Below are 27,691 nucleotides of genomic sequence, written 5' to 3' on the forward strand. Positions count from 1 at the left end.
ATCTGGATCTCCCTTACCACTTTTAATATTCTTTTTTGTTCTGTACATTTAGTGTTTTTATTATTATATGTCAGGAGGATTTTCATTTATGGTCCAATCTATTTTGTTGTTCTCTAGGCTTCTTGTACATTTGTGGCCATCTCTTTCTTTAGGTGAAAGTCTTCTTTGATTTTGTTTAAGATATTTTCTGGCCCTTTGAACTGGGAATCTTCATCATCATTTATTCCTATTATTTTTAGGTTTGGTCTTATCATTATGTCCCAGGTTTCCTAAATTTTTTGGTTTAGGAACCCTTTATCCTTCATATTTTCTTTGATAGATGTGTTAATATCCATCTACTCCTGAGATTCTCTCTACCATCTCTTGTATTCTGTTGGTGATGCTTGCATCTATAGTTCCTGATCTCTTTCCTTGCTTTTCCATCTCTACAGTTGCCTCCATTCATGATTTCTTTCTATTTCCATTTTTAGTTCTTGGACTGTTTTTCAATTTCTTCATCTGTTTGATTGTATTGTCCTGAATTTCTTTAAAGGATTTATTTGTCTCCTTGTTAAGGGCTTCTACCTGTTTGCCTGTTTTCCTGTATTTCATTAAGGGAGTTATTTTATCCTCCTTAAAGGCCTCTATCATCTTCATGAGGTGGGATTTTATGTCAGAATCTTGCTCTTCAGGAGTGTTAGGGTATTCAGGGCTTGTTTTGGTAGGTAAACTGGATTCTGAGGGTGTCAAACTACAATGACTTCTGTTGCTTAAATTCTTGTGCTTGCCTTTTGCTATCTTTGGTGTTAACTGGCCTGGGTGTCTTGGATTGAAGCAGGCCTCCTTAGAGGAAGGTAGCCCTGTATAACCTGGGTTATGGCAGGCCTTCTGGGAGGTAGGCAGTTCTGTCTCTGGTTTGGGCAGGCCTCCTGTTTCCCTGTGCCCTTGTGTCACTGCTTAGGGCAGAAATCCCCGAAGACAGGCTGACTTTGGGGTCTAGGTCTATGTCATTCTGTCTTCCTGGGGACAGGTAGTCTGTGCTTCTGGTTATGGGAGGCCTTCTGTGTTCCTGGTTATAGCAGACTTCCTTGAAGACAGGTAGGTTGTGGGGTAGGCATGGGGTAGCAGGGTTGTCAATCTGCTGTGGGTTCAGATGGAGGTGCAGACTGGAAGGGGGATGATACTCAGGCAGAGGGGGATAGATCCCACTTCAGCTGGGCTCTGTGGGGGGTCCCATATGTCATGGTATCAGGGGGTCTCTCACCTGTTTTCTTGGTTATGGTAGACCTCCTGGGAGACAGGTAGACTGTGGAACGTTTGGGAAGGGGGTTGGGCTCACCAATCTGCTACAGGTCCAGGTGGAGGTGCTGATAGGAAGGGGGCAGGTGTTTTGTATATCTACCTTTGTTACACACAGCATATGGAACTGTGATTATTGACATGACTTATCCATTAAACTATACAATAAAGTGGGTGGGGTCATAGTTTTGCTTCTTTGAATGCCCAATATCTAATCTGGTATGTACCAGAAGCTCAATAAATATTGTGAGGGAATGGGTCATAGAATATACTTAAGTATTGCTAATGTTTATATGACTCATGTGTAGTTCTTGATTTCTTTGTCTTTTATCTATGAAACTACTGTGTGTCAGATATGTCAGAAGAAAAATATAAACAATGAAACATCTCCTCAAAGAAGCTTTCTGTTGGTTATATTCTTGGGCTTGTTTTTCACCATCTGGTTATCTTTTGTGTTAACTGGCCTGGGTGTCTCAGACTTGAGCAGGCCTTCTTGGTGGCAGGTAGAGCTGTGTAATCTAGTTTAGGGAAGGTCTCCTGAAAGGCAGGCAATGCTGTCTCTGGTTAGGGCAGGCCTCCTGTGTTCCTGTGTCCTTGTGTCCTGTTGTTCATACAAAAACCCAGGAAATCTTTGAACTGTGTGTGTATTTAAGTATATATGTAAAACTCATGTTTTCTTTGGATTATGCTGTATGTATTATTATTTGGAGAATTAAAAGGTAAATGGAATGCATTTATGTTCTAATGTGAACTAATTGTGACTGGAGATACTGGTCCCAAGCTTGGGTAGCATGCTCAGAGCCCTGCATTTGATTCCCAATGTTATAAAATAAAATAAAAAAATAAAAATAAAAAGTTGTTCAGTCAGACACCCTGGGACTAATCCATCAACCAAGGGGTATACATGGTTCCAGCAAAAAGAGTGGCAGAGGAATGCCTTGTTATATATCATTGGGAGGAGAGGACCTTGGTCCTGTGAAGGCTCAATAGAGGCCCCATTGTGGGGAAGTTGAGTGGGGGGGTCTTAGGAGTGGGTTGGGTGGAGGAGCATATTCTTGGAGGCAGGGGGTGGGAGGATGGGTTGGGGATTTTTGGGGAGTGGGAAACCAGGAAGGGGTATAACCTTTGAAATGTAAATGAAGAATTAAATAAAAGGATAAAAATAAAAAGTGGTTCAGTATACTTTGAGGTAAAGTGCATATAGTATTGCTTCTCATTCATGTTAAAATACCAGAAGAAACTTTTTTCTGGTTCCATATTAAGTCTAGTAAAAAAGATTGATAGATGACCACTAAACCATTTCAAAACAGCTATTTTTCTTTCTTCAGGTATGGTGCATATTGTCCATAGATGTTGACATAGTATTGCAGATTTCTACAAACTGCATGTGTTTCATATTTGTTTATATGGATTTTTTGGGGGGGGTTATGTGTGCCACTGCTGCCATTACAGGTGAATACATCTGTCACTGTCATTCGCATAGGATAAGGTATAGTGTGCCATTTTCTACCTTAGTTATGTAGGATTCGTTTTAGGAGACTTCAGAAAATTTCCTTCTTGATAACAGTGACCTCAAACCATGTTGGCTTTTCAGAGCAGCAAAAGTAGTTAACCCAGTACCTACAGAGCCATGGATTTGATATGGGTTTGACTGCTGTAAGAATGATTTGGTGGCCCCCAGAGCATTGGTTCTCAACACGTGGGTTATAAACACTTTGGAATCACATACTGGATATTCTGCACATCAGATATTTACATAATAATACAAAATAGTAGCAAAATTAGTTAAGAAGTCACAATGAAAGTAATTTTATGATTGGGGGATCACAACATGAGGAACTGTATTAAAGAATCACAGCATTAGGAAAGCTGAGAACCACTTCCCTAGAGACAATTTGTTGCCACCAGAGGTTTCACTATGTGTATCTGTTGCCAAAGTTGTGGATAGCCCTGAGTTTGTATTTTGATGCTAATTCCACTACTCAGAAAGGCTGCAGATGAGGACTTGCCTTGTGAACCTTTTCCCTGCCTTAGCTTTTCGAATAAAGGCTTGAGCCAATGATTGGGCAGGAGGAAGGGAGAAGAGCTACAGGGGATTTTGGACAGAGAGGCTGGAGAGAGAGAAGCTCATAGCTTGGAGAAACCACACGTTATATGGGATAATATAGATGGGGATAGAGTAGTGTAGTGGGAGATCTGCCCAATCTAGGCTTATAGCTTATATTGTTACTGATGGAGTTGAGGATTTCTTTTACCGGGTAATTGGGTTGGAAACAAAGTAGCAACATCCAACTTTCCAAGATGGCTGAGTACCAGTGCCAAAGGTGACAAATGAGACAATACAGCTGTCCCTGCACTCTGTCAGCAGTAGAAGAAAAACAATTCACAGTTAATTGGATGTTTTCTCTGCAGGGCACAGCATGTGTCTTAAATTTCTTGTACCTACCAGTGAGGAGCTCTATAACTTGACTGTTATTAAGGTGAACACACAACTTCATTCAGATGATCACTATTAAGAATCCTGGCAAGTTGGGCCTAGAGATCCAGGCCTGTAATTCTAACTATTTGTGGGAGGGTGAGCCTGCCTGAGCCATATTGTGACAATTGAAGCTAGCAGGAATAACTTAAGACCACAACTCAAAATAAAAAGTAAAACTGGGGATATGTAGATCAGTGCTTTCTTTGTATATACAAGACACTAGAGTCAATCTTCAGTACAACCCAATGAAAAAAGAAGGCAAATATAGTGTCCCAATTCAAATCTGTCCAGCAAAGTTAAAACCCAAAGCTCACTGCTTTTGTGAGCTCACAGATGGTTGGCGGCATTCCTTGTGGTGTGCTCAGTCTGGCTGCAGGAGCACTGAGTGTCCACATGCATACGTTTTGCAGCCCTTTCTCTAGAATTCACAAACGCCTGGAAGAGAGGTTTTTAAAACTGCCATTTAATGAATGAAATTTTTACATTAATCATGACCATAATTTCATGAGTCACTTGCTCTGTTTATGTGTGTTTCTTCGAAAGGACGGATCGATCTCTTGTGTTGGAATATCATGACATGATTGTCTGGAAAGTACTGTTGATTGAGAGTGAGATGGAGCAGCATTTGAGATTCTTCTAATGCCTGGAATGAAAAAAAAGGTACCATTAAATATAAAAATAGCAAACAATCTCACTTGCTGGGAATACAGAATGTCTGTCCTGCCGGATGCAAGGGGGTATTATTTAGAGAAGACAGAACAGACCCTCTGAAGATAGGACAATCCATGGCTTTAAAAAAAAGTCTTACTAAAATCCAATGACTGCCATTGCCCCAGTGCTCCCTAATGTCTAGTCCTAATTTTATTTGGAAGTCTCAACTACCCTTACTGTCCCTGTAGCCTACCAGAAGGAAAAGCTCTTTCACGCTTCGCTCAGGGGAATGAATGACTGGGGACTTTCCAGTCGAAGAATCCTATGTTGAAAGCTGCCTTTCAGAAAGATTATATTCAGTGACATGTAGGATCAGCTGAGATGAAGAAGTGGAGAATAGGTATTAATTAGTGCAAGAGCATATAGCAGAGTAACACAGAGAGAAAGGAACTGGGGCTGTGAGAGCTTAAGATCAGAATAAAAAAATGTAGGATGTGAAATATAAGCAATAGAGTAAAAAAGGAGTTAGGCTTATATTTCACATCCTATATTTATGCCTTAGCAAGAATAGGAGGAATGAAGAAACAGGGCTTTGGTTTAGTGGAATGTGAAACATTTGGTTTTGTTCATAGTAGATATTAGGGACTTAATAACCATCCAGGTGGTGATGTCTGAAATAATGTTCTTCATAGGTGTGTGTGTGTGTGTGTGTGTGTGTGTGCGTGCGCGCGTGTGCGCGCCGTACTCGTGCAATATACTTAGGAAAGTTTTGTTGAGGCTAGCAGAGGTGTACCTAATCTCAAGTCCAGCCCTCAGGAGATAGAAGATAGGCTTCATTCTGTTATGCCTATGAGAAAAGTTAAGCAATGGAAGCAATGGAGGGTGGATACCTTCTTGGGAGAATTTTCTTCATCAAAACTCCCAATCCACAGTATAATATTAGAACTTGGCCTATCTGTATAGACAGATATTGCAAAGACCCTAAGTTCGTTCTATGTTACAAATCCCAAAAAGGGCCTATTTACCTAGTCACTGCTCTAAAATGGAAGAGTGACATTAATACCACTATACTTTATGCTTTTTGTAGCAAAGGAAACAGGAAGTTTATAATCATGAAAAATACAAAACTAGTTATTTGACTGAAAAAACATGGATGTTGTTCCTTTTCTTACCTCTGTCATGTGAATGATGTGATGACCTTGTAGGTCCTTTATCATGCTGTATGGTACAACATTCAAGAGACAACATTAGTAATTATGCTTCTAAAAGGGACTTTTAACCTACCCTACAGCAGTCCAACACAGTACCCCTCATTCTTTTTTTCCTCTACTATCCTTTCCTCAATAGCAGCTAGATTTTCATTTTAGAATCCAAATAATTCTTTCTTCCTTTCACACTGCAACAAAAAATTTCAATGTCTTTATTACTGAGAGGACAAATTCATACTTTGACAAAATTCTGGCTTCATTCTACCTTTACAGGGTCATGTCCCTCATTTCTTTGCCTCATGCTCCCATACTTTAACTGTCTTCAATATTGCCTCAATATATTTTCACATCTATCAATGTGGGAAAACCCTACTTATATCTCAAAGTTTAAATCAACTAAATCTTCCTTTAGTAAAGCCTGTTTAGACCTCTCAAAGCAGGACTAGTCTTTATATCTTCTGCACACCCACTGATGTTTGTACAAATAAAATCTTTTGGAATATTGTGAGAAGTTTTAAGTGTGCTTTACACTTAGATGGTAACCATCTCATATCTCCGTATCTTAGCTTACCCACATGGCTTTTTCATTCCCAGGACTTGGCCCACAGTAGACTCTCAATAAATGTTAGCTATTGTCTTTGTCATTAGCATCCTGATCATGATCACCACCATCATCTAATGCTCTCACTCGTTTCTGCTAAAGTTCATAAGCATGAAGCTGACTCAGCATACCATTTCATAGAGATGGCAAAGACCCACCTAGAACTCCGTAATTTCTGACTAGACAATATCAAATTAAGGAAGAGGCTGTCCCATACAAACAAAACCTAGATACATTCACCATCAATGCAGAACATATGTGATATAAGTTTCTACCTTAAGATCAGTTGCATTTTGCATATCCCTCTGTTGAGGTGGTAAAGTCGTTGATGTCTTAACAAAAACCTTCATGCTATTTTGAGAATGATGGCTTGATCCTAAGGTAAACCAAAAGAAAATTATATGATTTTGGAAGTTTATTATCATTAAAGTAGAATAAGCTGTATATAATCAAAATGTGTAATTTCTTTAGTTTTGATATATTAAACTCATGAAACAATCATGAGAACCAACAAGTGTTTTCATCACAACAAAAATTTTCCTTATGTTTCTCTCTACCCAGTACTCCCACGAATTAACATTAAACCATAAAATTTCAATTACGTCTGGATTCCAGAGATTCTTGAGATGATCTCTGGTCAGCGAAACTTGTTTTCTTTATGTACTGTGGAGGCGCTTTAAAAAAAGAGAGAAACATTTAGTTTTAACAATGGTCATGGCAAAAGATAAAATGGCAAGTAATAAAAATTGGCACGTCATTGCTACTCAGGCTTTTTAGAATAAGGCCAGGGGAACAAGAGTAGAGCCTAATGTACAGCTTCAGAAATCTATGTGTATAAAGTATTTCTGCTGCCAGTGGTATGCTTGTTACTGTATATCTCCAAAGCTCAAAGCTAAATGAAGCATGAAACCCAGAAAGCACATTGGCAGGGCTCTTGATCCTCCTTAGGTTCTTAGGGCTAGAGGCTTCAATGGCCTCAGTAGATCATTCTGTCCTAAGGTAGGACAGTTAAGACACAGCTATGGAGCAACAAGGTGGGTGACATCCTAATAGATGGCAGCCCCAGAGGCACAGACTGAAGAACTGCCTTTGGATCTTAGGAATAGAAAGGTACAGAGATAAAAGACAGGGGTCTGGGAGGTCACTCTTCTGAGTTGAACTTAGAGACTTGTAAGCTGCAAATAGTGGTCTAGTCTGAAGGGGAGGGCTATGGAGAGAGCAACACCAACTGAAGATTATAGTGTCTCATCCAGGGGGCAACAGGGACATGGATGCTATTCAAAAGCATTATCCAAATTAAATCATGCAATTAAATTAGAGGATTTCTTTTTCGTATTATAAGCAGAAGAGATCTTTTCTAAATCCAGTATTCCCATACATTTTAAAATTATAATAATAAAAATTCAATTACTTATTGCTTCCATAAGTTGTTGAAATGATTTTTCCTCAGCAAAACTTGTTTTCTTTATAATTGGTGGTGCTGCTTAAACAAACAAGCAAAAAAAAAACCCGAAAGGACAGTTAATTTGTGCACTGAAAAGGATAAAATAACAAATATTAAGGAATTACAGAGTGCTAGTGTTGGACTTTTCAAAAAAAAAAAAAAGAGGGAAAAGGAGTAGGCAAAACTATTGCGGTTGGAATATATGTGGTTCCCAAAATATTTCCATTACCAGCGACATGACTTTGTCACTTTAGGTCTCAAAAGCACAAAGCTAAAGAGAGGTTGGGATTAATAAAGCACATAAGCAGAGGTCTTGGCTATTGCTTGGTTCATATTGCCCCAGGCTTCAAAAGCATCAGTAGACAGCCTTGTCAGTAAAGTGTGAGGAGAGTTTTCTAGGGGAACCAAAAAGAGATGGACATAAAACCTCCCTGGGAAACAGAGCCAAAGGGCAAGGGGTGGCAGCAGCAGAGGCACCAGCAGACACAAAGGCTTTACAGAAAGCCACTGTTCTGAACTGGGCTTGGAGAGATGCTAACTGGGAAAAGTGGCATGCCCTACTCATGAGAATATGGGATTAGGAGCACCAATTAAGTCATCAGATTTTCAATCCATAGGATGACCAAGAGGGCACAATCATTGGTAAACATTGCTTCAACTCCATCATTTGATGAAAGAAGCTAAAGGCCTTTCTTTGCATTATTAGCAGAAAAGCTCATTACCTAATCCAGTATGCCCACTAATTATTATGTTATAATAATAAAATTTCAATTACATTTTGGTTTGATAGGTTCATAAAACAATCTCTGGTCTGAAACACTTGTTCTCCTTGCATATGGTGAAGTCACTAAAAGAAAAGACAAGTGAGTTAATAGTCAAATTGCCAACAGGAGAAAACAGGAGCTATTAAAAGGGCCACTGACTGCTGCTGAGTTAGGCTTTTCTAAAATGACTAAAGGAGTAAGACTGAGGAACACTATGTTGTTGAAGAAATAAATATAGGTGGTAAATAAACATCTGCCTCCAGTGGTGAATATGCCACTTCAGTTAAAAGAGGGGCAAGGCTAAGAAATCACACAGGTGCTGGGCAGTGGTGGCACACACCTTTAATCCCAGCACTTAGGAGGCAGCGGCAGGCAGATCTCTGTGAGTTTGAGGCCAGTCTGATCTACAAACTGAGTTGTAGGATAGCCATGGATACACAGAAAAACCTTGTCTCAAAACAAAAAGGAAAAGAAAAAAAAGAATAGGATGCACACTGGCTGGTACCTTGATCCTTTTTGATTTCTAGGGCCCCAGGCTTCAGAGAGCCAGTAGAACCTTTGTTCAGCAATATGGTAAGATAGTTTTCCAGATGGAACAAAGACTCAGGATAAACTGCCTCTGAAAGGTCTAGGTGCTGAGAAAGGGGTGGCAGCAGGGTCAGATGCTGAAGATCTGACCCTAGATCTTGTTGGAGGCAGAAATGACCAAAGTCAATTCCACAGAAGTGGGAGCTGTGCTTTGAACTAGGATTGGAGAACTGTCATCTGCAAAAAACTGAGCTGCATTCTCTAGCAGTTAAGAGAGAGGCACCAACTGACTAATTGGGGAAGCTAATACAATGGACCACATAAGTGATGACACTTCACAAGCACTATTATGGGATACATCACTCCATAGATGAAAGCATTATCAACCATGAATTAATGAAATTATAATAATATTTCAATTACATATTGATTCAAGGTTTTCTTCCATCGGTCTCTGGTCGGTGAAACTTGTCCTTTTAGTATTCTGATAAAGATCTTAAAGGAAAAAAAGAGACATCAATTTCAAAAGTGGAAATGGTAAAATGTCCAATGTTACAAAGCCAAGTTTTAGTACTACTCCGAGACAGGTTTTGCCAAAAGGCCTTGGGGAACATGAGTGGTAAAAAATGTGGGGCAAAGTATTTATGCCATGGGGGATGTTGTAACATGTTAATGTAGGTCTCAAAAGCATAAAGCCAAGGAAGAGCAGGACTGACAAAGGATAGCAGTTGAGGGTGTAAGACCATATTCAGTTTCCAGGGTCCCAGGTCCTCTGTTAGCAGCATAGCAGCTGAGTTGACTAGGTAGAAAAAAATAAGTTAGAGGCCCACTCTCTGCCAGGCAGAGCATCTGAATGTGGGGTAACAAGAGCAGAGGCTAAAGGACTGTCTTAGTTCTCTTTGATGATGGAAATGTATAGAGACATGTTCAGTTGCATGGACTATAGGGAAGGCAGGGGATCATTGTTCTAATTGAATTGGAGAGCTGTATACAGGTATGTATGTAGTTTACCCCACTCCGAAAAAATGGAAAGAGCCACAACAATTGAGTGAACTGGGAGTGGAACTAAAAGGGTGACAGAAAGGGTAGCAGAGTTATATCCATCCCCCCAAATATACCAGTTGGTTGCCGATAGTGGATTATCTGCATTGTATGCACTAGAGATAAATACCAAATCCCATAAATTACCCAGTCCCATACATTACTAATTTCTAAGCAAGAAATTGCAATTACATTTTGCTTCTAGAAGGTCTTCCATGAATTTATCGTTAGCAAAACTCGTTCTTTTGGTGGTTGGTGGACCATCTTTAAAAAACAAAGACATCTATTTTTAGCAATAGAATTGACAAATTGATACAATGGTATTATATTAACATGACAATTGACTACAGCTGAGGTTTTCCCAAAGACTAAGAGAACAGGAATTGGGGAACACTGTCCTGCTACAGAAAGTCTATGTGATGAATATCATTTGTGCAGCCTTGGAAACTACTGATAGAGTAGATCTCAAACCCTCAAAGTCAAGAGAAGTCAAAGTCAATAGAGAAAGTACACTAGCAAAAGGCTTGATCCTCTAAGGTTCCTAGGGCCTTGGGTTTCAGAAACAGCAGTCTCCATTCAACAATATATAAGGAGAGTTCTCAAGATACAACAAAGCATTTTGAGGCAACCCCCACATAGGAGGCAAAACTGATGACCAAGGAGTGGCAGCAGCAGAGATGGGCTGTAGGTATATCTCCAGAGTTTCATTGATAATAGAAAAAGTACAGAGAGGTGTTAAGGATCAGGGAATGCAGGAGAGTTGGGGCTTTGAAATGACCTTGGAAGGCTTCCCTGTTTTGAGAGGGTGGAATTAGGAGTCTAACCCAGAAGGCCATGAAGATGGTTACATTGTTCAAGAGCACTATCAAAACTACGTCAGCTGGCAGAGGACGACAGAGGAGTGTTTTCCCTCTTCATTTAACAGAAGAGATTCCCAAACTTTATATTCCCACTAGTCCCTAACTTTCCAGATTAACATTTCAATTACATTTTAGTTCATTATGTTCATGAAACAACGTCTCCTCAGCGAAACTTGTTTTCTTCCCACTGGAATGCTGATAATCTTTAAAAGAAAGAACAGACATTTATTTTTTTAATTGTGCAAGGGACAGAGTAAAAGTCCAATATTACAATCATGACTACTACTCAGTTAGAATTTCTTGAAAAGACAAAGGAAGTAAGAATGAGGGACACTCCTGTTGTAGAAACACATACTGTAATTAACCTATTTCTATTGCATGTGGAGTGATGTGACAAGTTGGGAAGGTCACAAGTTTCATAAGTATCTGCAACATGAAAGGATAATTTTCTAGGCAGGTGTGCCCAACCTTCTGATATGACACATTGTTGTCATCTGCAATAATTGTAATGCCAAAAATATCTGTATTGTTTTAAGTAAGTTTATAATTTTCAATTGGGTAGCATTTGTAGCTATCCTTGGCCACAGGCAGGATGTATCTGAGTAGAAAAATGACGTTTGAGGTAAAACCTCCTTGGGAGGTAGAGCTGCTGAGCAAGGTGTGGCTGCAGCAGAGGCACCGGCTGGAGCTCTGCCTCAGAATCACATCGGCAGTAGAGAAGTACAGAGGCAGTTCAATAGCAAGGACTATTGGCAACGTCGAGGTTATAAATGGGGCCTGGAGAGTTGTTACCCACAAGATAAGACCTATTTTCCTTCTAGAGCACAGTGGGGTTATCATCAAATTAGTAATTAGGGAGTCTGACTCAGAAAGACACTAGATGGTAAGAGTTATTACCCCAAATATCCCATTTTGCATGAGTGTGGAGGATTTTCTGCTGTATAATTAGAAGAGATCATTATATTACCAAATCTAGAGTTCCCACAAACTACTGATTTCTAATGATAAAATTTCAATTACGTTTAGGTTCCAAAATTTCTTGATATATCTGATCCTCAGCCAAACTCGATCTCCTTGTGTCTATTGGAGAAACTGGAAGGGAAGGGGTTTGTTTATTAATGGTGGAGAAGAATAAAAGATAGCATGACAAATGTTAAAACTATGGCAAATAGTAAATCTGGACTTCCCAAAAAGAGCCAGGGGGAATATTCTGTGCTGTAGAAATGTAAATGAGAAATGAACTCTGTCTGCTGTGTACCTTCCTGTGCTGTATCAGAGACTCACAGACAAGGGAAGGTGGGGGGTGAGAAGGAACATTGGTAGTGGTCCTGGTCCTTAACTTCACAGGAACACAGGCTTCAGATGCTTGAGGGGAGCCTCTGTTGAGGAATCTGGAAGGACAGCTTTCCAGGTGAGACAAAGGGATCAGAGTCCAGTAGTGGGAGTCATGAGGAAGTTGGGATTCTAAATTGGGGTTGGAGAGTTGTCAGTTGTAAAACATGGTGTACCCTGCTCTAGCAGTGAGGAGAGAATATCACTGCATAGTTAAGGCATTTCTTCAGGGGGCAGTAGAGAAGGTGAGACATTTCCTAAGCATTAACCCCAAGGTAACATTTAATAGAAAGGGAAGAAGGATTACAAAATTTTAATTACATCTTGTTTCCAGAAGTTCATAAAGTGAAGCTCTGTCCTCATCGAAACTGGTCCTTGTCATTTGTGAGGTGGCTTTATAAAACAAAAAAGATAGTTGTTTTTAACAATGGAGATGTCAAAATTAGAAAAATCACAAATATTAAAAGGATCACTGACTACTACTCAGTCGTGCATTTATTTCTAAAAGGATCAGGGGAACAAGAGAGGGCAACATTCTATTCATATAGAAATGTATGTGGTGAATAAGGTATTTCTACTGCAAGTAACAAGACATATTCATAGAGGTCTCAAGAGCCCAAAGCCAAAGGGAAGGCAGGATTGAGATGGCACATTGGCAGGAAGGACTCTTGATTTTTGCTAGTCTCATCAGTTTACAGACTTAAGTAGTACTAAGTGGTAGCAGAACCTCCATTCGATAATCTGTATTGTTGGTTGTTGAGACAGAGCAATAGACGTGGAGGTAAAAAATCCTTGTGAGGCAGAGCCGCAGAGCCAGAGGTGGCACAGTAGAGACACAGCTGAAGATCTGCCTTGGGATCTTCTTAGTAAGGAAATTACAGGGGTGAAGTTAAGTAACAGTGTCTCTGAGTATCTAAATTGGGCTTGAAGAGTTGTCAGTTGCAAAGAGTGGGCCTTCCTGCTCATGGAAATGCTGAGAAAGTGACACAAATTGAGTAGTAGTTCCAAAGTCGAATCTAGAGGGCAGTAGAGATGGTAGAACCACTGGCAAAGAATATCGCCAGGCATCATTTGATAGATGGAAACAGTGGGTTCATCTGTATGCTAAGAAGGAGTGATTCCTACTAAGTTCATAAAAATTAAAATTACAAAACAATAGTTACATTTTGATTCCCTCGATTCTTGCATCAGTCTCTCAGAGACAGTTGTCCGTATACTTGATGTAGATACTATTTAACAAAAAAAGGACATCTATTTTTAACAGTGATAAAGACAAAATAGTTAATGACAAATATTAAAAACAAATACTACTTAATTGTGCCTGCCTAAAGAACCAGGGGGACCATAGTGAGGAACGCTGTTCTACTGCATACATGTGGTAAGTTAAAAATATGTCTGCTGCCAATGGGGTATGTTCCTGTGTTATATCAGAGACTCATAGAACAAGGGAAGGTAGGGAGTGAGAAGGCATTGGTAGTGGCCTGGCCCTAAGTTCACAGGGACACAGGCTTCAGATGCTTGATGAGAGCCTCTGTTGAGTAATCTGGAAGGATAGTTCTCCAGGGATCGGAGGCAGAGGGCTGCCATCAACAGAGGCACATACTGAAGAGCTGCTTCAGTCTCTCACTATAATAACAGTACAGAGATGAGTCCAGCAGTGGGTGTCATGAGAAAGCCAGGGTGCTGAATTAGGATTGGAGAGTTGTCAGTTGTAAAAGCAGTGGTGTGCTCTGCACTGGGAGTGTGGGGAGGACATGCTTGAGTAATTAGGAAGTCTGGCCTAGAGGAGTGAAGACAGTGACAGTTGTTCATGAGTGTTACCCACAAGACACCATTTGATGGAAAAGGATAGAGCATTTTTGTGCGTTTTAAGCAGAAGTGATCATTACCAAAGCCAGAGTTCCTAAAAATTACTAATTTCTAATCATAACATTTCAGTTACATTTTCGTTCCAGATGTTCTTGAGACGTTTTCGGCTCTGTGAGACTTGGTTGTCTTTGAGTTGTTGAAGAAGCTTTAAAAAAAGACATTTATTTTTATCAATGGAGATGACAAAATGATAAAATGTCAAATATTAAAACGACAAGTACTACTCAGTGGTGCTTTCCTAAACGGCCCAAGATAACAACAATGTAGAAATTTATGTGGCCAATAAAATATATCTGTTCCTAGTGGCATGATATATTATTATTGTAGGTCTCAAAGGCTCCGGACCAAAAGGAAGTGGAGATTAAGAAAGCACATGCCCTTGTTATTGAGAGCACAGGTTTGAGAGCAATCCCCAGAACCTCTGGTTAGCAATCTGGATGAATAGTTCAGTAAGCAGACTTGGGGGGGGGATGCAGAGATGCTAAGCAAGGGGTGGGGAAAGCAGAGGCATAGGCTAAGGTGAGCTCAGGATCTTATTGGTAAGGCAAAGTACCTTAGTATATATAGAGAGAGACACATTCACTAGCACGGCCTGTTGGAAAGTTAGTGTTGTGACCTGCCCTTGAGAACTGTCAGCTACACAAAGTGAATGTAGATGCAGTAATATAACCAAGTAATTAGGGTGTTGAATCCAATGATTATGTAATATGGTTTGTATAAGCACTGTACGTAATATACCATGTTATGGCTAAAGAGAAGATTGATTTGCCTTATAAGCAACAGATATCATGACCAAATTGAGTATGCTTACAATTTTCTATTATTCGTCATCATACTTAAAACCAAATTTTGGCTCGTGGCCTCCTTGGTATGTGTCCAGCTCAGTGGCAATGACATGAGCTGTCTTAGGGTTTGTAACAGAAGCTTTCAGACTTAGAAGAGCTGCTTATTCTTGTCCTGTGTTGCCCAGGCAGGCCTTGAACTAATGATCCTCCTCCCTCAGTCTTTTTCCTATTTCTTTTTTCCACCTATCCTCATTCCCTTCCTGTCTAGTGGTTACTGATTCATCCTGCACATTCCTGTGATATGTTGATAATCCTTTCATATATGTCTCTTATGGCCTTGCCAGCTAGTTTTATTTTTCTTATAGCCTAGCATTTTCAAACTTCAGTTTCCCTCTCACATTTTAACACTTGGCTGTTTTCTACACTTATCGCTTGAAACTTCTTTCTCATCCTCTCTCCTCCCTTCCTTCTTCCTTCACTGCCTTTGTCTTTTCTCACTTCATTTCATTCTTTTATCTTGCCCACTTTCCTCTTCCTTCTTCCATGCCACCCTTTATATTTCTGATTTCATTCCTCCATCTTCTGAAGCTCCTTTAAAATATTTTCACTTATCTGTAACTTTTGTTGAATCCCTAGGATTTCAAAAAGACATCTTTTAAATTCCAGTTTCTACCTATTCTTTCCCCACTTGCGTGTGTATATAGTCATATATAGTTTTCCTTTTCCCTGACTCTTCAAATCTCTCTTGCATCAGCACAATTATATTGCCTCCTTTCTCCAATATTCATATTCTCTTTCAAACTATTCTTGACTTAAACATCTTTCTAAAGCTCTTCCTTATTTTCTTTTTTATTTCTTCTTTCTTCCATCTATCATCTACCCATCTGTCTATGGAATTGTCTCCCTCCGCCTAGCTGTCCTCCATTCCCATCCTGAGTTTATTTGCTTTCTCCCTGACTTCAGTTGTACTTAATTTCCTCAGTAGCCCGCCCCCTTTAAGCTCTCTGGGTCTTTCATTCTCATATTCTCTTCTTTTCTTACATTTTGATCCTTTCCCCCATAACTTGAACTCTCTAAAAATTCTTGTCTTCCCTCACCTCTGCTTTCTGCTTCCTGTTTTCCTATTTTACTCCTTGCCTTAAACAGGCGAGGTATCTAGAGACTCGCTTGATGATTCCCTTGAAAAATCTGATTTGGCTCTCTTTACAGATGGGACTTCCTTTCTTAAATATGGATCCACAGAACAAGATTTTCTATAGTAACCCTTGCTGACACCCTTGAAATAGAAGCCCTTCCTCCAAAGAACAGGGTTCAATTAGTACAATTAATAGCTTTAACCAGAGCTCTAAAGTTAAGAACAAAAGTCACTATCTTACACTAAGGATAACCTTTTATTCCTCCATGCCTTTACAGTGGTATGAAAGGAGATTTTACTCAATTGTGTCTGGAGACCTCAATCTTACAAAAACAGTCAAAGTAATGAGCTCTTCAACAGAACTTAATGAAACTGACCAAGAAGTTAGCCTCTTCTGAACCTCTGTCTTCCCCTTGCCTCTGATCCAGATCAGAAACTACTCTCATGGCTGTGGTCACAATAAAATGTTATGTGGGAGACCTTTTCTTCTTAATGAGTTCTTAGCAACTAAAGACTAAGTAATCATGCAACTTTAGATCATTTAAAACAAATTCTTCACAACTGCTCAAAAACAGCCCTTACTATCAGAAAGGTGGGCCCTCTTCAGCCTTGGGGGGATGTGGTGACTATCTGACCAGTGTCTAATAGGTTCCTATCCTTAAGACCCATCTGGAAGGGACTCTATAATAAGTTGTTCTGCCCTTTATGCAGTAAAAGATCCTCAAATTGATGTCAGGACTCCCGCAGCTGCCTCAGACCTTGGACCAGACCCTCTCCATGGGCACTCCAACCCAAGAAAAGCCTTATTCTTGTGAATATGTTGCTTATAAATGACCAAAGGTATCTCTTCAAAGTAAACTGATGTTCTGTGAATACCTTCAATTTCTTGCCATAAGGACTGACCCTTGTCCTCTCTAGCCCTCTTAACTTTTATAGATTAACTTCCTCCATTCTAGGGACATGACCCCACTCTCTTTTAAAATAGACTCCCTTTGCCAACACCTGCACAAACTAGATTACAACTTGCAACCGTAGGCTTCTTTTGCCTAGGTGTCCTCATTTGTGGGATACTTACCCTTTGGACTCTGTAACAATGGTAAGAAGAGTGGGTTGGACTCCACCACAGTAAACCCCTTCAGAGCACAGGTTCTTAAAGCTTTTTCCCTCATCTGATGCCTTTTCTAACTTCCGTTCTTTTCTAAAGCAATCTCTTCAATAACTTTCCAAATGTGACCAATCTTCCAATTCTCCAAGCCCTTCCTTGGAACCATCCACAACCTCTTGATGTGTCCTTAGAGTTTCTTTATGTCTACTCACTTTTAATACACTTGAACTCCAATGAAATATTCACTATCTCCCTTAAATTCTACAGTCTACTTGGCCTCCACCATCCAGGCTATTAAAGCTCAACAGTAATGCCTTAACTCAATGGCGTATGTTGTCCTTTAAACTTGGAGAGCCTTAGCCTTTTTCACTTCTGAGTGTACTTTGTATTGTGATTGAGATCCATTAGACACCAGATGGTTTTGTCCACATAATCTGAAATAGGTCTTCTACCTTTTACCATAGCTCATTAGAAAAACCTCTAAATGGAACTCCTGACAGCTGTCAATCTTCAATCCCCTTTCTTAGCCTGAAATGGTTGTAACTGTCTTTGCTCTAATCCTCCTCCCCCAATACCAAGGGCAGTTAGGGCCACTTGTTCTGAGGAGGTACTGAAGCAAAAGACAGTTAGGCAGGCAGTTAGGGACACCTAGTATTAGCATGGAATGAAGCAAGAGGCAGTTAGGCAGTTAGGGGGGATTGGAACAAGAGGCAGTTAGGCACTTAGCCCCCTGACTTCAATTACTTCAATGGAATTTCCTGACACTAATCCCATGTGAAGTCTTATGACCTTTGGATATTATTTTCGTTACTTATGGACCTCTGGGGTCAGGAAAGCCATCTTATGCACCCCAAGACAAATCACCTTTCAACTCCACACCTAAAGTTTTCCTATCTTCCTCTTTGTTCTGTAACCATTTGAAAAAATGCGTAGTCCTCGGCACTTAATGGTGTCCTGTCTTGAAACTCTTCATGCATTAGGAGTTGCCTAATAAATGAAGAAACTGGTGGGAGCACTCAAGTCTAAGGGCTTCATTCTTTATTGTCCAGAAGACAGGATCCAGCAACTTGTAACTTTATGCAATTCAGCTTGCTGTCTGCTGCCGTCTGCTGCCCTCAGACTTGCATCATTCCTTCCATCTTTTATTAGGTTTAGCTTCAAAAACGCTTCCCTTTGTCTTGTTCAAATAGTTTTGTATATAATTAAACTAGTTTATAAACTATTATATATTGTTATATATAATATTATGTATTATGTACTATATAGTGTTATATACTATTATTTTATAAACTATTAAAATGATTGAGATGTATATGACATTTCACTAGACTAATTTTTGTTTTGCCTTTTCTTTCATCCCACCTTTTACTTACTTGCTTACCTTACTGCTTATCTATATCAATCCGTCCATCTATCTATCTATCCATCTGCCATCAATGACCAATTTTCTAGGGTTCTGCTCTTTTTCTTGACCCCTTTTAAAATTTGTCCCCTACAATAAAATTTCCTTGCTATACCAGTTCCTACATCTCAGTCTTCCATTCTCTCCAGCTCTTTACTTATATACTTTCCTTCTTTTTATGTCTCTTCACTCATTTTAGCTTTTTAAAATTTCATACTGCTCATATTTTAACACATTTTTCTTTATTTTCCTTTCTCTGTAATTTAATCCTGTATTTACTACTGGCTTCTTGATTTTAAAAAGGACAATAAGAGAGGAAAAGGCTAAACGTTTCTTCTTAGTAAGTACTTACTAAGCAAGGAACCCTGGCCTCTTAACTGATGAGAGACTGACAGCATATCTTGAATCTATACTTCCTTTCTACAAATATCACTGAACCAATTTCTCTCCTTTCCCCATTCTTTCCCTCCTTTTCTCACAGCAGTATTTTCTTCTACTGCTTTTTCCTCTTAAAGTTCTATTTACCTGCATGTCTGCCTGCCAAAGTAACCACTTGCCTTCAGAACTGTCAAACATCTTTATGTTTTATAGGCTTTTAAAAAAGTAGCCTTCTCCTCTTCATTACCGTGGATGTGCCCCTTTAAAAACTCTTCCTACTTGATCTCCCCAAATGCCTCCCTTCTCTCTCTGTTTTTGTGTCTCTAATTCTCAGTTCCTCTTTTGCCTGCTTACAGGATGCCTTTCTTTTCTGCATCCTTCCCTGACATTTTATATGCATCCCCTACACCCTGCCTTTCTCCTTTCCTCTGTTCCATTTTCTTTTCTTGCCTTTTTTCCTGACTTGGTTCATATTTGTTTAAATTTTCCTATGTGACTATATCCCTCCTCTCCCTCTTGTAGACTGGTTATGGGATGAAGCACCTGAGCTACTCTTTGGACCTGGGTTCTGCCTTTAACGTCTGTCCTCACATCTACCATCTTCTCACATACATCTGTAGCAACCACTATTTTACCTTCCTCTACTGATTCTTTTACTTTCTTTACTTCTTTCACTATTGGCTCCTAACTCTCTTGCTTGCTGAACCTCCATAGAAAACCCAGTTTGGACAGGTCTTGCTGCCTCAGTTCAGCAGCCACTTCCCCCAAGCCTACCTTTGACTACCTCAATGGCCAGCCTGGTCCCTTGTTTGCTTCCAATCCTCAGGGGATATTCTATCTCCCTGGCCTTCAGCCAAAGTCAGTAGGTCACTTTGACCAGATTCTCCTCACCTCTCCTCTGAAATCTCTTCCTCAATTTTGTATCTGCCAAGCTCCACTGATCCCTTAACTGTTTCCACTAGCCTGTGCCCCGTTCAGAGTCCAGCTCTCTATTGGCAGATGCCCAAGAACACAGTTGGAACACAGTTGCTGTCTAGCTCTTGATTTTCAAACCCCCTTTCCTTCTTTATTATCTTTCCTGGCTTCTGTCATTCTCTTCTTTTCCTACTTCTGGGCAAAGTCCCTTTTAAAATGGATTATTGTCTCCATCTATTCCAACCAACCATTCCTCATTCTGTATTTTAGTGTGTACCCTTAAACCGTTGCTTTTCATTGACAATGGTGCTTGGTCTCCTTTGCTGGGCTCCTTTGTTTTTTGAGACAGACTTACTTTGTAGTCCTCATTTCCTAATCACCTTATCTCAGACTGCTAGGTGCTGGGATCAGGGGTATGTGCCTGTCTTGCTGGTCTGACTGTTTCTTTTTGAAGTTTTTTCCTTATTTTTCCTTCCTCCTCCTTCCCTTCTTTTCCCTATCTCCGTTGCTTCCTTTTCATTCTTGATTACTTTTCATCCTTTCTCTTCCCTTTCCCCTGATCTTCAATTCCTTTCCTTTCTCACAATTTTTCACACCTTTACCCAGTCCTTTCCTGCCTTTTATTTCTCTACACTTTCCATTAGCTCCACACACTAAAATTTTCCTTCCATTTCTTTTAGCATTTTTTGCTATTTAATCATTTTTATGTATATGACTGTTTTTGCATGAATAGTCATTGAACCACATAAGCTGGTGCCATAAGGCCAGAAAAGGGCTTTTTTGTATCCCCTGGATCTGGAATGACAGTGCTGAGCTGCCATTTTTTTTATTCGATATTTATGTACTGGGAATTAAACCTAGGTCTTCTGCAAGAGAAGACAGTTCTTTTAACTGCTGAGCTGTTTCCCCAGTCTCGGGCTTTTCAAAACTTTCTTTTGCTTTTCTTTTCCCTCTCTGGACTGTTCATTTCCTGCATTTCTCCTTTCATCTCCTTTTATGAGTTAACATGTTATTAGTTCCTCCTCTTAAACCTTTTTCTTTTCCTGCTCTGCTGTTTTCTGATTTCTTTCTGATCTGTCTACATGTTTTAGTCTTTTAAAAAAAATGATACTCCTTCCCCCAACAAGGTTTGGACTTCTTTTCAAACATAGGTCCCCCTTTTAATCTTGTCCCCACTGACTTTTAAAAAAAAAAAAAAAAAAAAAAAAAAAACAACTCGTCTTCCTTTTTTCTTACTCTTGTTTAGTCCTTGTCTTTGACGTTTAATTTCTTTTTTGGCTTTCTTTTCTTTCCTATCCTTGCTAGTTTCCCTTGCACCTGTACTTTCTCTCTTCTCCATTTTATCTCCTTTTTCTCCACTTTCCTCCTTTATCCTCCCTGTGATCCTTTTACTTCCCTTTCTCTCTCCCATTTCTTCCCTCCTCCCACCTCTCCTCCCTCATCCCCTTTACCCCTCCCTCCTCCCATTTTCCTCCCCCTCCTCCCATGTTTAGCCTTCCCTCCTCCCATGTTTATACCTCCCTCCTCCCGTGTTTACACCTCCCTCCTCATTTACCCTTCTCTCCTTCCACATTCACCCCCCTCTCCCATATTTACCCTCCCCCTCCCATCTCTCTTCCCATCTCTTCTCTTTCCTATCTTTCCCCTCCTTCCTACCTTTTCCATCCTCCTCCCATCTTTACCCTTCCCTCTGCCTCTTTTTACCCCTTCCTCTTACCTCTCTTCTTGTTATCCATTTCCCCTCCCTTCTTCCCCCTTTCCCTTTTTAATCCTCCTTCTTCTTCCTTCCTTGCTTCATCCTTTTTTTCTCGTCTCTTTTCCTCTTTCTTGTTCTCATCTTCTTTCCTCTTCTCCTTCCTTTTTTCTCTCCTTTGCTTTTTCTCCCCCTTTCCTTTTATACCTCCCTTTCACCTTCCCTCCTGCCTCTCTCCTTCCTCCGCACCCTCATTTTCTCTTTCTTCCTCCTTCAGACACCATCTTTCCCACTGTATCTAGAGCCTCAGCAAAGATGCTGTCCTGGTCCTCACTTCCTTTAAGGGTTACTTCCGTCCAGACTCTTCCCCTTTGTAACTTCGTCCCCTCTTTCCCCTCCTTACCTTTTTTACTTACTTTTTTTTTTACTGCTCCACCTCTTTAGCTTTGTAGGGCTGAAGTGTCTTGGATAAACCCTACATAACCTTCTCTGAGTGTGTTGGGATTTCTTCCATACTAATTCTTTTCAAATCGCTCTCTCACAACCATAATCTTTCACTCTTTTTTCACTAGCTCTTCCTTGCTTGTCTACTCTTCCTCCTTCTCTACTTCTGCATAGCTCTTATTTTCTTCATTCCTCTCCACCACACAATTAAATCTACTAAAGCTGGATTCTACTGATATTCATGTCTCACTCTTCCCTATTTCTTTCATATCACCTTTATCTATTAGGTGTTTCCCCCTTTTCAAGATTTTTTGTCCTTGTTTACTATTCTTTGCTTTGTACATTGTACTTCTCTCCTTCAATCTTTGTATACTATCCCTTTCTTTACCCTCTGACTGTTTTCCTCTTACTGGCTTGTTTTATTTCACCCTTTAATGTTTTTTTGTCTTAACTTATTTCTCTCATATGCTTCTTATGTGTGTGTTCATACCCTTTCATTAACTGGATCTGTAACTGGAGAGTGCCTCCCACAGTACCTGACACAGGTATTGTGGGCTCCTACTACTTTTGCATGGGGCTTTTGTTTTTATAATCATGTGAGCATAAGGTGGTTATAAAGAGAAACTAATGTTTACTATGTGGTTGTTCGGCCTCCACTTGTGTACTTTGTCTTTTCTTTTTCTCTTTCTCTCACCTGTTTCGCTTTGTCTTTTGCTTTCAGACACGCTTGATTCCCGCTTTTCTTCTTTACTATCTTTCTCTTGAAGTTTTTGTAAATGGAAGGCAATTCTTTTATGTAGCATTGCTTGTTTCTATAAAATATTAAAAGCATGTTAAATGTTTCAAATAGAAACTTGTCAGTAAAAATATAACACAGATGATTTCAAATGTGAAGATGCACCTGAAGTACAGCTTTGTGTCTGTCTGAGGATGTTTAAATTCACAAGGAATGTGAAAACATGTGGTAAGAGGTAAGTTTTCAAAGCGTAGTTGTCCGTTTGCATGGCAAGAGCCAGCTGGAGATTAAAGCTAAGGTCCTGTGCATGCTAGGAAATCCTTTTACTCCTTAGATAAAGCATTTTTCATAACTCTAATTTAACTTTCTGAGGACTCTTTTTTGAATTACAGATTTGGGCTAGAATGGGTCTCTTCATTCATAACTATCTTCTGAAAATTCATATTTTAAAATATAAAAATGTGCCAAGAACCTATCTAGAAATAGACCAAGTCCAGCAAAAGCTGACTACCTTTCGGTTAATTTCTTCTCTGATTTTCCGGCGGTGTTCTTCAACTTTTGTTTCTCTCTTAACTTCTTCTCCGATCTTTGACAGAAGTGACATCTCCTTGAATTGCCATTCCTAAAGGACATGCCATTACAGTGATCATCTTATGTCTATTTCATTCTAAAAGTATTTTCTCTTTCTTCAACCAATATACCAATTAGATCAAATCAATGCCCTAACTACATTTGGGCCAATAATAAAGCAAATCTTACATTGGGTTTTGCATGTGCTTATCTGACATCAATTGGGAATGTCTTGTAGATCCAATTGAATGGAAAAGGAGTGATGTTACTTTGTTATTACAAGCATGAATCTGGCACAATATGGCTTTAAAGATGAATCTCAAAAGATATTGGCAAAGGGGAGAGTTTTTTTGAAGTCAGGGAGGACATCACATGTAAAGTGGTCATAAAGGTATTCTGACAGAGAAACTAAATAGCCATGAAAGAGCCCATGTGAAGATCAAAGGACAACTCCATAGTGTGAGCTCTCTCCTAATTTCACGTAAGTTCTGGGGCTTGAACTCAGGCCATCAGTCTTGTATAGGAAGTGCCTTTACCCATGAATCCATCTGTCTCTCCCGGGCTTCTTCTCTAAATTGAAAGAACTACACATGAGATATAGTGAACCAACTGTTTACAAATAAAACAACCATACACGTTTCCCATTCAAAATTTATTGACCCTTACCTCTTCAACTTGTTGTTGTAGACTCAGTTTTCTCCTGACCTCCTCCCAATGTTGACGGTCTTCTTCCTTCATTTGTAATGTACTTCGTCTTCCCAAGGTATCTTCAATTTTGTCTAGTTCTTTATTAATCATATTTAGATGTCTAAATAAAAGTGAAATAAAGGAATGTAAAATGGATGTTTCCTTCAGGATACCTACTACTCTACAACTGTGGTATAGCAACATGCTTTCTGGTATAGTGTAAGTTAAATCCATGGATTATAGGAGCCAGATAATGAACTGGATTTTAATTAAGATACCTCTCATTCCTCTTTTTCCCTTCTAAGGCTGAGGTTTGATCTCTAAATTGTAATGTGTGATGTGTGAAGGAAGATGCACTCCAGGGAGGAGGAAGAGCACACTCCTGTGTGGTAGAGGAATGGAATAGTTACAGTAGTTTTAGATAAAGTTGCTGTCATTTGCTCATTGTGGCTTTAAAATAATTTAAACTTATATTTAAACTGTGTTAAAAATGCTCTCTCTTCCTTTGGTACCTCAGGCCTAGCTCTCATAAGATTGGTGGTTTCTACTTTGGATTTCTAGAACAGTTTGACTTACCTCTTGGGCTCTGCTGGCTCCAATATCTCAGGTAGAAACTTACCTTCCTAGCATTGTTATTAAAGTTCTTAATTTCTGAACCTCTTAATGTACCTTTTAATTTTTTTAAAAAAATATGTGTATGGGTGTTTTGCCTGCATGTAAATCTGTGCATTACATGCATGTCGTGCCCATGGAGGCCAAAAGAGGGCATCAGATCCCTTAGAACAGGGTTATAAGATGGTTGTGACCTCACTACATGGGTGCTGGAAATAAGTCCACTGGAAGAGTATATAGTACTGAGCCATCTACTCAGCCTGCCTTGATGTACCCTTTTGGCTCTTCATGTTGAAAACTCTGAGGGACTTAAATGTATCTAATACTTTTACGAATCTATCTTCAATTATTTCTCATGTTTTTGTGGTTTTGGGTGTTTATACTGTACCCATGAAAAATTCATGAACTATGACTCTACCTGAGTTTAATCAAGCGGTCGTGATGAGGGCTAGCTTTTTTCCCTTCTTGTAACAACCACCGCTGAAAATCAGCAGCGGCAGCATTGTCACAGGCCCGTCTCTCTTCGTTCAGTTTGTTAACTTGATTTTCTATTATTTTCTGCAAGAAAATAATTATTGGATGTTATATACTTACCACAATAAATGCATCCTTTGACATATTTTCACAAAATGCAAGCTTACATAAATGTTCTGAGTTTTAAAAGCTGCTAATTCTGCTAAGCTGTTTTTAGGCCTTGCATGGTCCCTTCCCAAAAGTCAACTTTTTAATGCAAAAATCAAATGGGCTGTCTTTTACAAATTCTTTAAAATGTATTCCAACAATATTTTAAGGAAATATTGTGCAAAGGGTGTACCTTTTCACAAAGTTTTTTATGGGTCCCAAATAAAACAAACTGAAATGTTTAACTTACTTGTTCTCTTATATAATTTCGTTCAAAGTCAATTTTTAAAGTGGTAAGATATTGTCTGTATTTGTTGAGCTCTTTTAATGAACATACGACCTACAAATCCAAATATGAAAAACATTATTACAAAATTGTACAACTTGTAATGCATTTAGAGAAGAGGATAAGATCATTCATTTTACTAACAGATTTAGGATCAAGTATAATAATACAGTTTGTAACTTTTTTTGTAGTCACTATCTCTAGGCAATTGAACCTCCAAAAACTTTCTAAATATCATTTCACTAGTACAGTTCCAAGTAAAAATTTCTTAGAAATGTATGAAAAATAAATGTATTGGTGGATGTGTTTGCATACCAAAATGGTTTGGTGATTATCTTTCCTATCATTCAAAAATGTCAACTAGAATGTTTTAACAAGAAAAAGAGCCACCCAATACTAAGCATTTTATTGAATTTCGTCTGTAGTGTCTATAAGTGGTCAACTAGAAGTTGGCACAGTATCAAAGCACTTAAAAAGTGCTTAGATTTTTTTTGCTGGACAGAAGTAGGCCTCAACGCACTTTATTATTTCCGGTGATGTATCCTTCCTTTCTTAGTTTCTTGAGAAGGTCTTTTCGTTTGAAGTATGATTTTAGGTGTGGATCATGAAGACTTTTGTAGGTGGTTTCCATGAGTTTACAATATGGGTCACTAAGGTTAAAACCAAAAGAAGGCTGGTAAAGCTGCAAAAAGAAACAAATTTGAAATTAATGCAATTGCAAAATTCATGAGATCACATTTTAAAACATCAGTTTATTGAAATAATTATAATGTTCACTGAAAAAATGTATAAGTAGAAACTAAAGTGAGAGAATGTGATTAGCTGGGTTGGCTAAATACATTACCTTTCAACTTCCCTCTATTCTCCTGGTCTAATTTTTACACTAGCATGTGGAATATTGCTTATGAACTCTGTGCTTGATCTACCTATATGACCTCAACCTTAGTCTAATTCCTGTATACATAGGTCAGGGTAGACTGTCAGGAGCGACTAGAGAGTACATGGTAGGTTTTGGGAGCCATATGGACCAAGGCACAGAAGCAGAACTCTGCATATTGTATATGAGTAGTCCAGAAAGCCTTCAGTTTGTCAAGTTGATGCTGTGGTTGGAGAAAAGGCTGGAGAGAGTGATTGCAGTTCTTTTTGGGGCTTTTTATTATTAAAGTGAGTCTAAGAAGGTTAAAACATTGTAGCTCATTTAATTCCATTTGTGTGAAAATGTAGGTGATGCACAAGTTGTAATCATAGCAAAATGTTGCAGATTTAACAGCAAAAAAGGGTAAAGTAAGCCACTTAAACACCATTAAAACATAGTTTACCTTTTCACTTATATTTGTTGTGTAGAATATATTGGTACTTCCTGGGATAACAGGCAGTTTGGCCCCAAGAGGCAAATCTAACAGACTAGATGGTCCAATCTTTGGAATGATAGGTTTCTGTTTTTTCTGTGGGAAAGAAAAGTGAAATGTTTGTCTTTTCTACTAGGAAGTGTTCATTTACATCAGTTGCCTCACTTCAACCTGATAGCACAACCCAGGTTGCTAGGCACTTAGGTGGAAGAAACTCCCTGCCCATGAACCAAGAAGGCCATGCCTCGCCAGTTTCTAAGCCACCACCCTACTTTTGGGTCCTACCCAAGAATATCAGCCAGTGGCACCTTCAATCACCCATTTCCGTGGTCAGAACCTTAGTTAAAAACAATAAAACAAACAAATAAACAAAAAAAAAAAACCCAAAAAACCCAAACTGCCCTGTTTCTGTCCCTCAACCCAGACTTTCTTTCTCCCCATTATTCCACCTGCTGGCCAGAAACCCGCCCTGGGCAAGAAAGAAGGTTAATGAATTAATGGACACTGTGGATAGGCGACCACTCACTGTACTACATGTCTCTTTGTTGTTTGTTAGGTTGCCAGAAGCTGCTTTGTTGGCAGCGGCTTCAGCAGCCTTTATACAGTTGCTTAGGTACAAGTCCATGGCTACCCAGCAGCCCCCAAGGGCTGGGGACTGGGGTAGCGGACTGTCTTCAGCGGACTCTTTCTGCGACCTTCTCCTCCAGTGTCCAGAACAAGACTGAGCCAAGGCCCTAGACACCTGGGTAACAGGACCTCAAGGACGCATTCGTCACAATGCTGCTTTGTTGGCGTTCTCAGTAGGTGCCCTCAAGGCCACGCCTAGTGGGTGTCGCCCCTAAAACACGTCACACCAGTAGTCCAGTAGCGGTTACTTCAATAGTAGTTTCCATAATAGACATGGCTCCAACAGAAGTA

General features: G+C 39.5%; 1 protein-coding gene across 1 annotated transcript; it reads right to left on the reverse strand.

The window, feature by feature from the left end:
* Positions 1 to 4,266: 4,266 nt before the first annotated feature.
* Positions 4,267 to 27,398, reverse strand: LOC127675192 (fibrous sheath-interacting protein 2-like). The gene is made up of 21 exons (XM_052171209.1): positions 27,300 to 27,398; positions 26,744 to 26,869; positions 25,945 to 26,106; positions 25,389 to 25,478; positions 24,936 to 25,075; positions 23,885 to 24,026; positions 23,160 to 23,270; positions 22,607 to 22,724; positions 14,129 to 14,200; positions 13,350 to 13,415; positions 12,508 to 12,579; positions 11,875 to 11,946; positions 10,983 to 11,057; positions 10,187 to 10,258; positions 9,377 to 9,448; positions 8,437 to 8,508; positions 7,629 to 7,700; positions 6,820 to 6,891; positions 6,493 to 6,593; positions 5,581 to 5,626; positions 4,267 to 4,400 (listed from the first exon to the last, which is right to left on the reverse strand). The coding sequence occupies exons 1-21, from the start codon at positions 27,396 to 27,398 to the stop codon at positions 4,267 to 4,269; spliced, it is 1,986 nt and encodes a 661-aa protein (XP_052027169.1).
* Positions 27,399 to 27,691: the final 293 nt, after the last annotated feature.

The sequence above is a fragment of the Apodemus sylvaticus genome, chromosome X, assembly GCF_947179515.1.
Source record: "Apodemus sylvaticus chromosome X, mApoSyl1.1, whole genome shotgun sequence".
Lineage (NCBI taxonomy): Eukaryota > Metazoa > Chordata > Mammalia > Rodentia > Muridae > Apodemus > Apodemus sylvaticus.

Bases quoted from the DNA above. Each gene is read 5' to 3' on its own strand.
- LOC127675192 (XM_052171209.1), bottom strand. From the start codon at position 27,398: ATGGACTTGTACCTAAGCAACTGTATAAAGGCTGCTGAAGCCGCTGCC. The intron at 12,580-13,349 runs GTAACTATTGTT...TGTTTTATAAAG, and splicing joins AGAATCGAGGGAATCAAAAT to CCACCTCACAAATGACAAGG. The intron at 7,701-8,436 runs GTAATTGAAATT...TGTTTGTTTAAG, and splicing joins TGAACCTATCAAACCAAAAT to CAGCACCACCAATTATAAAG.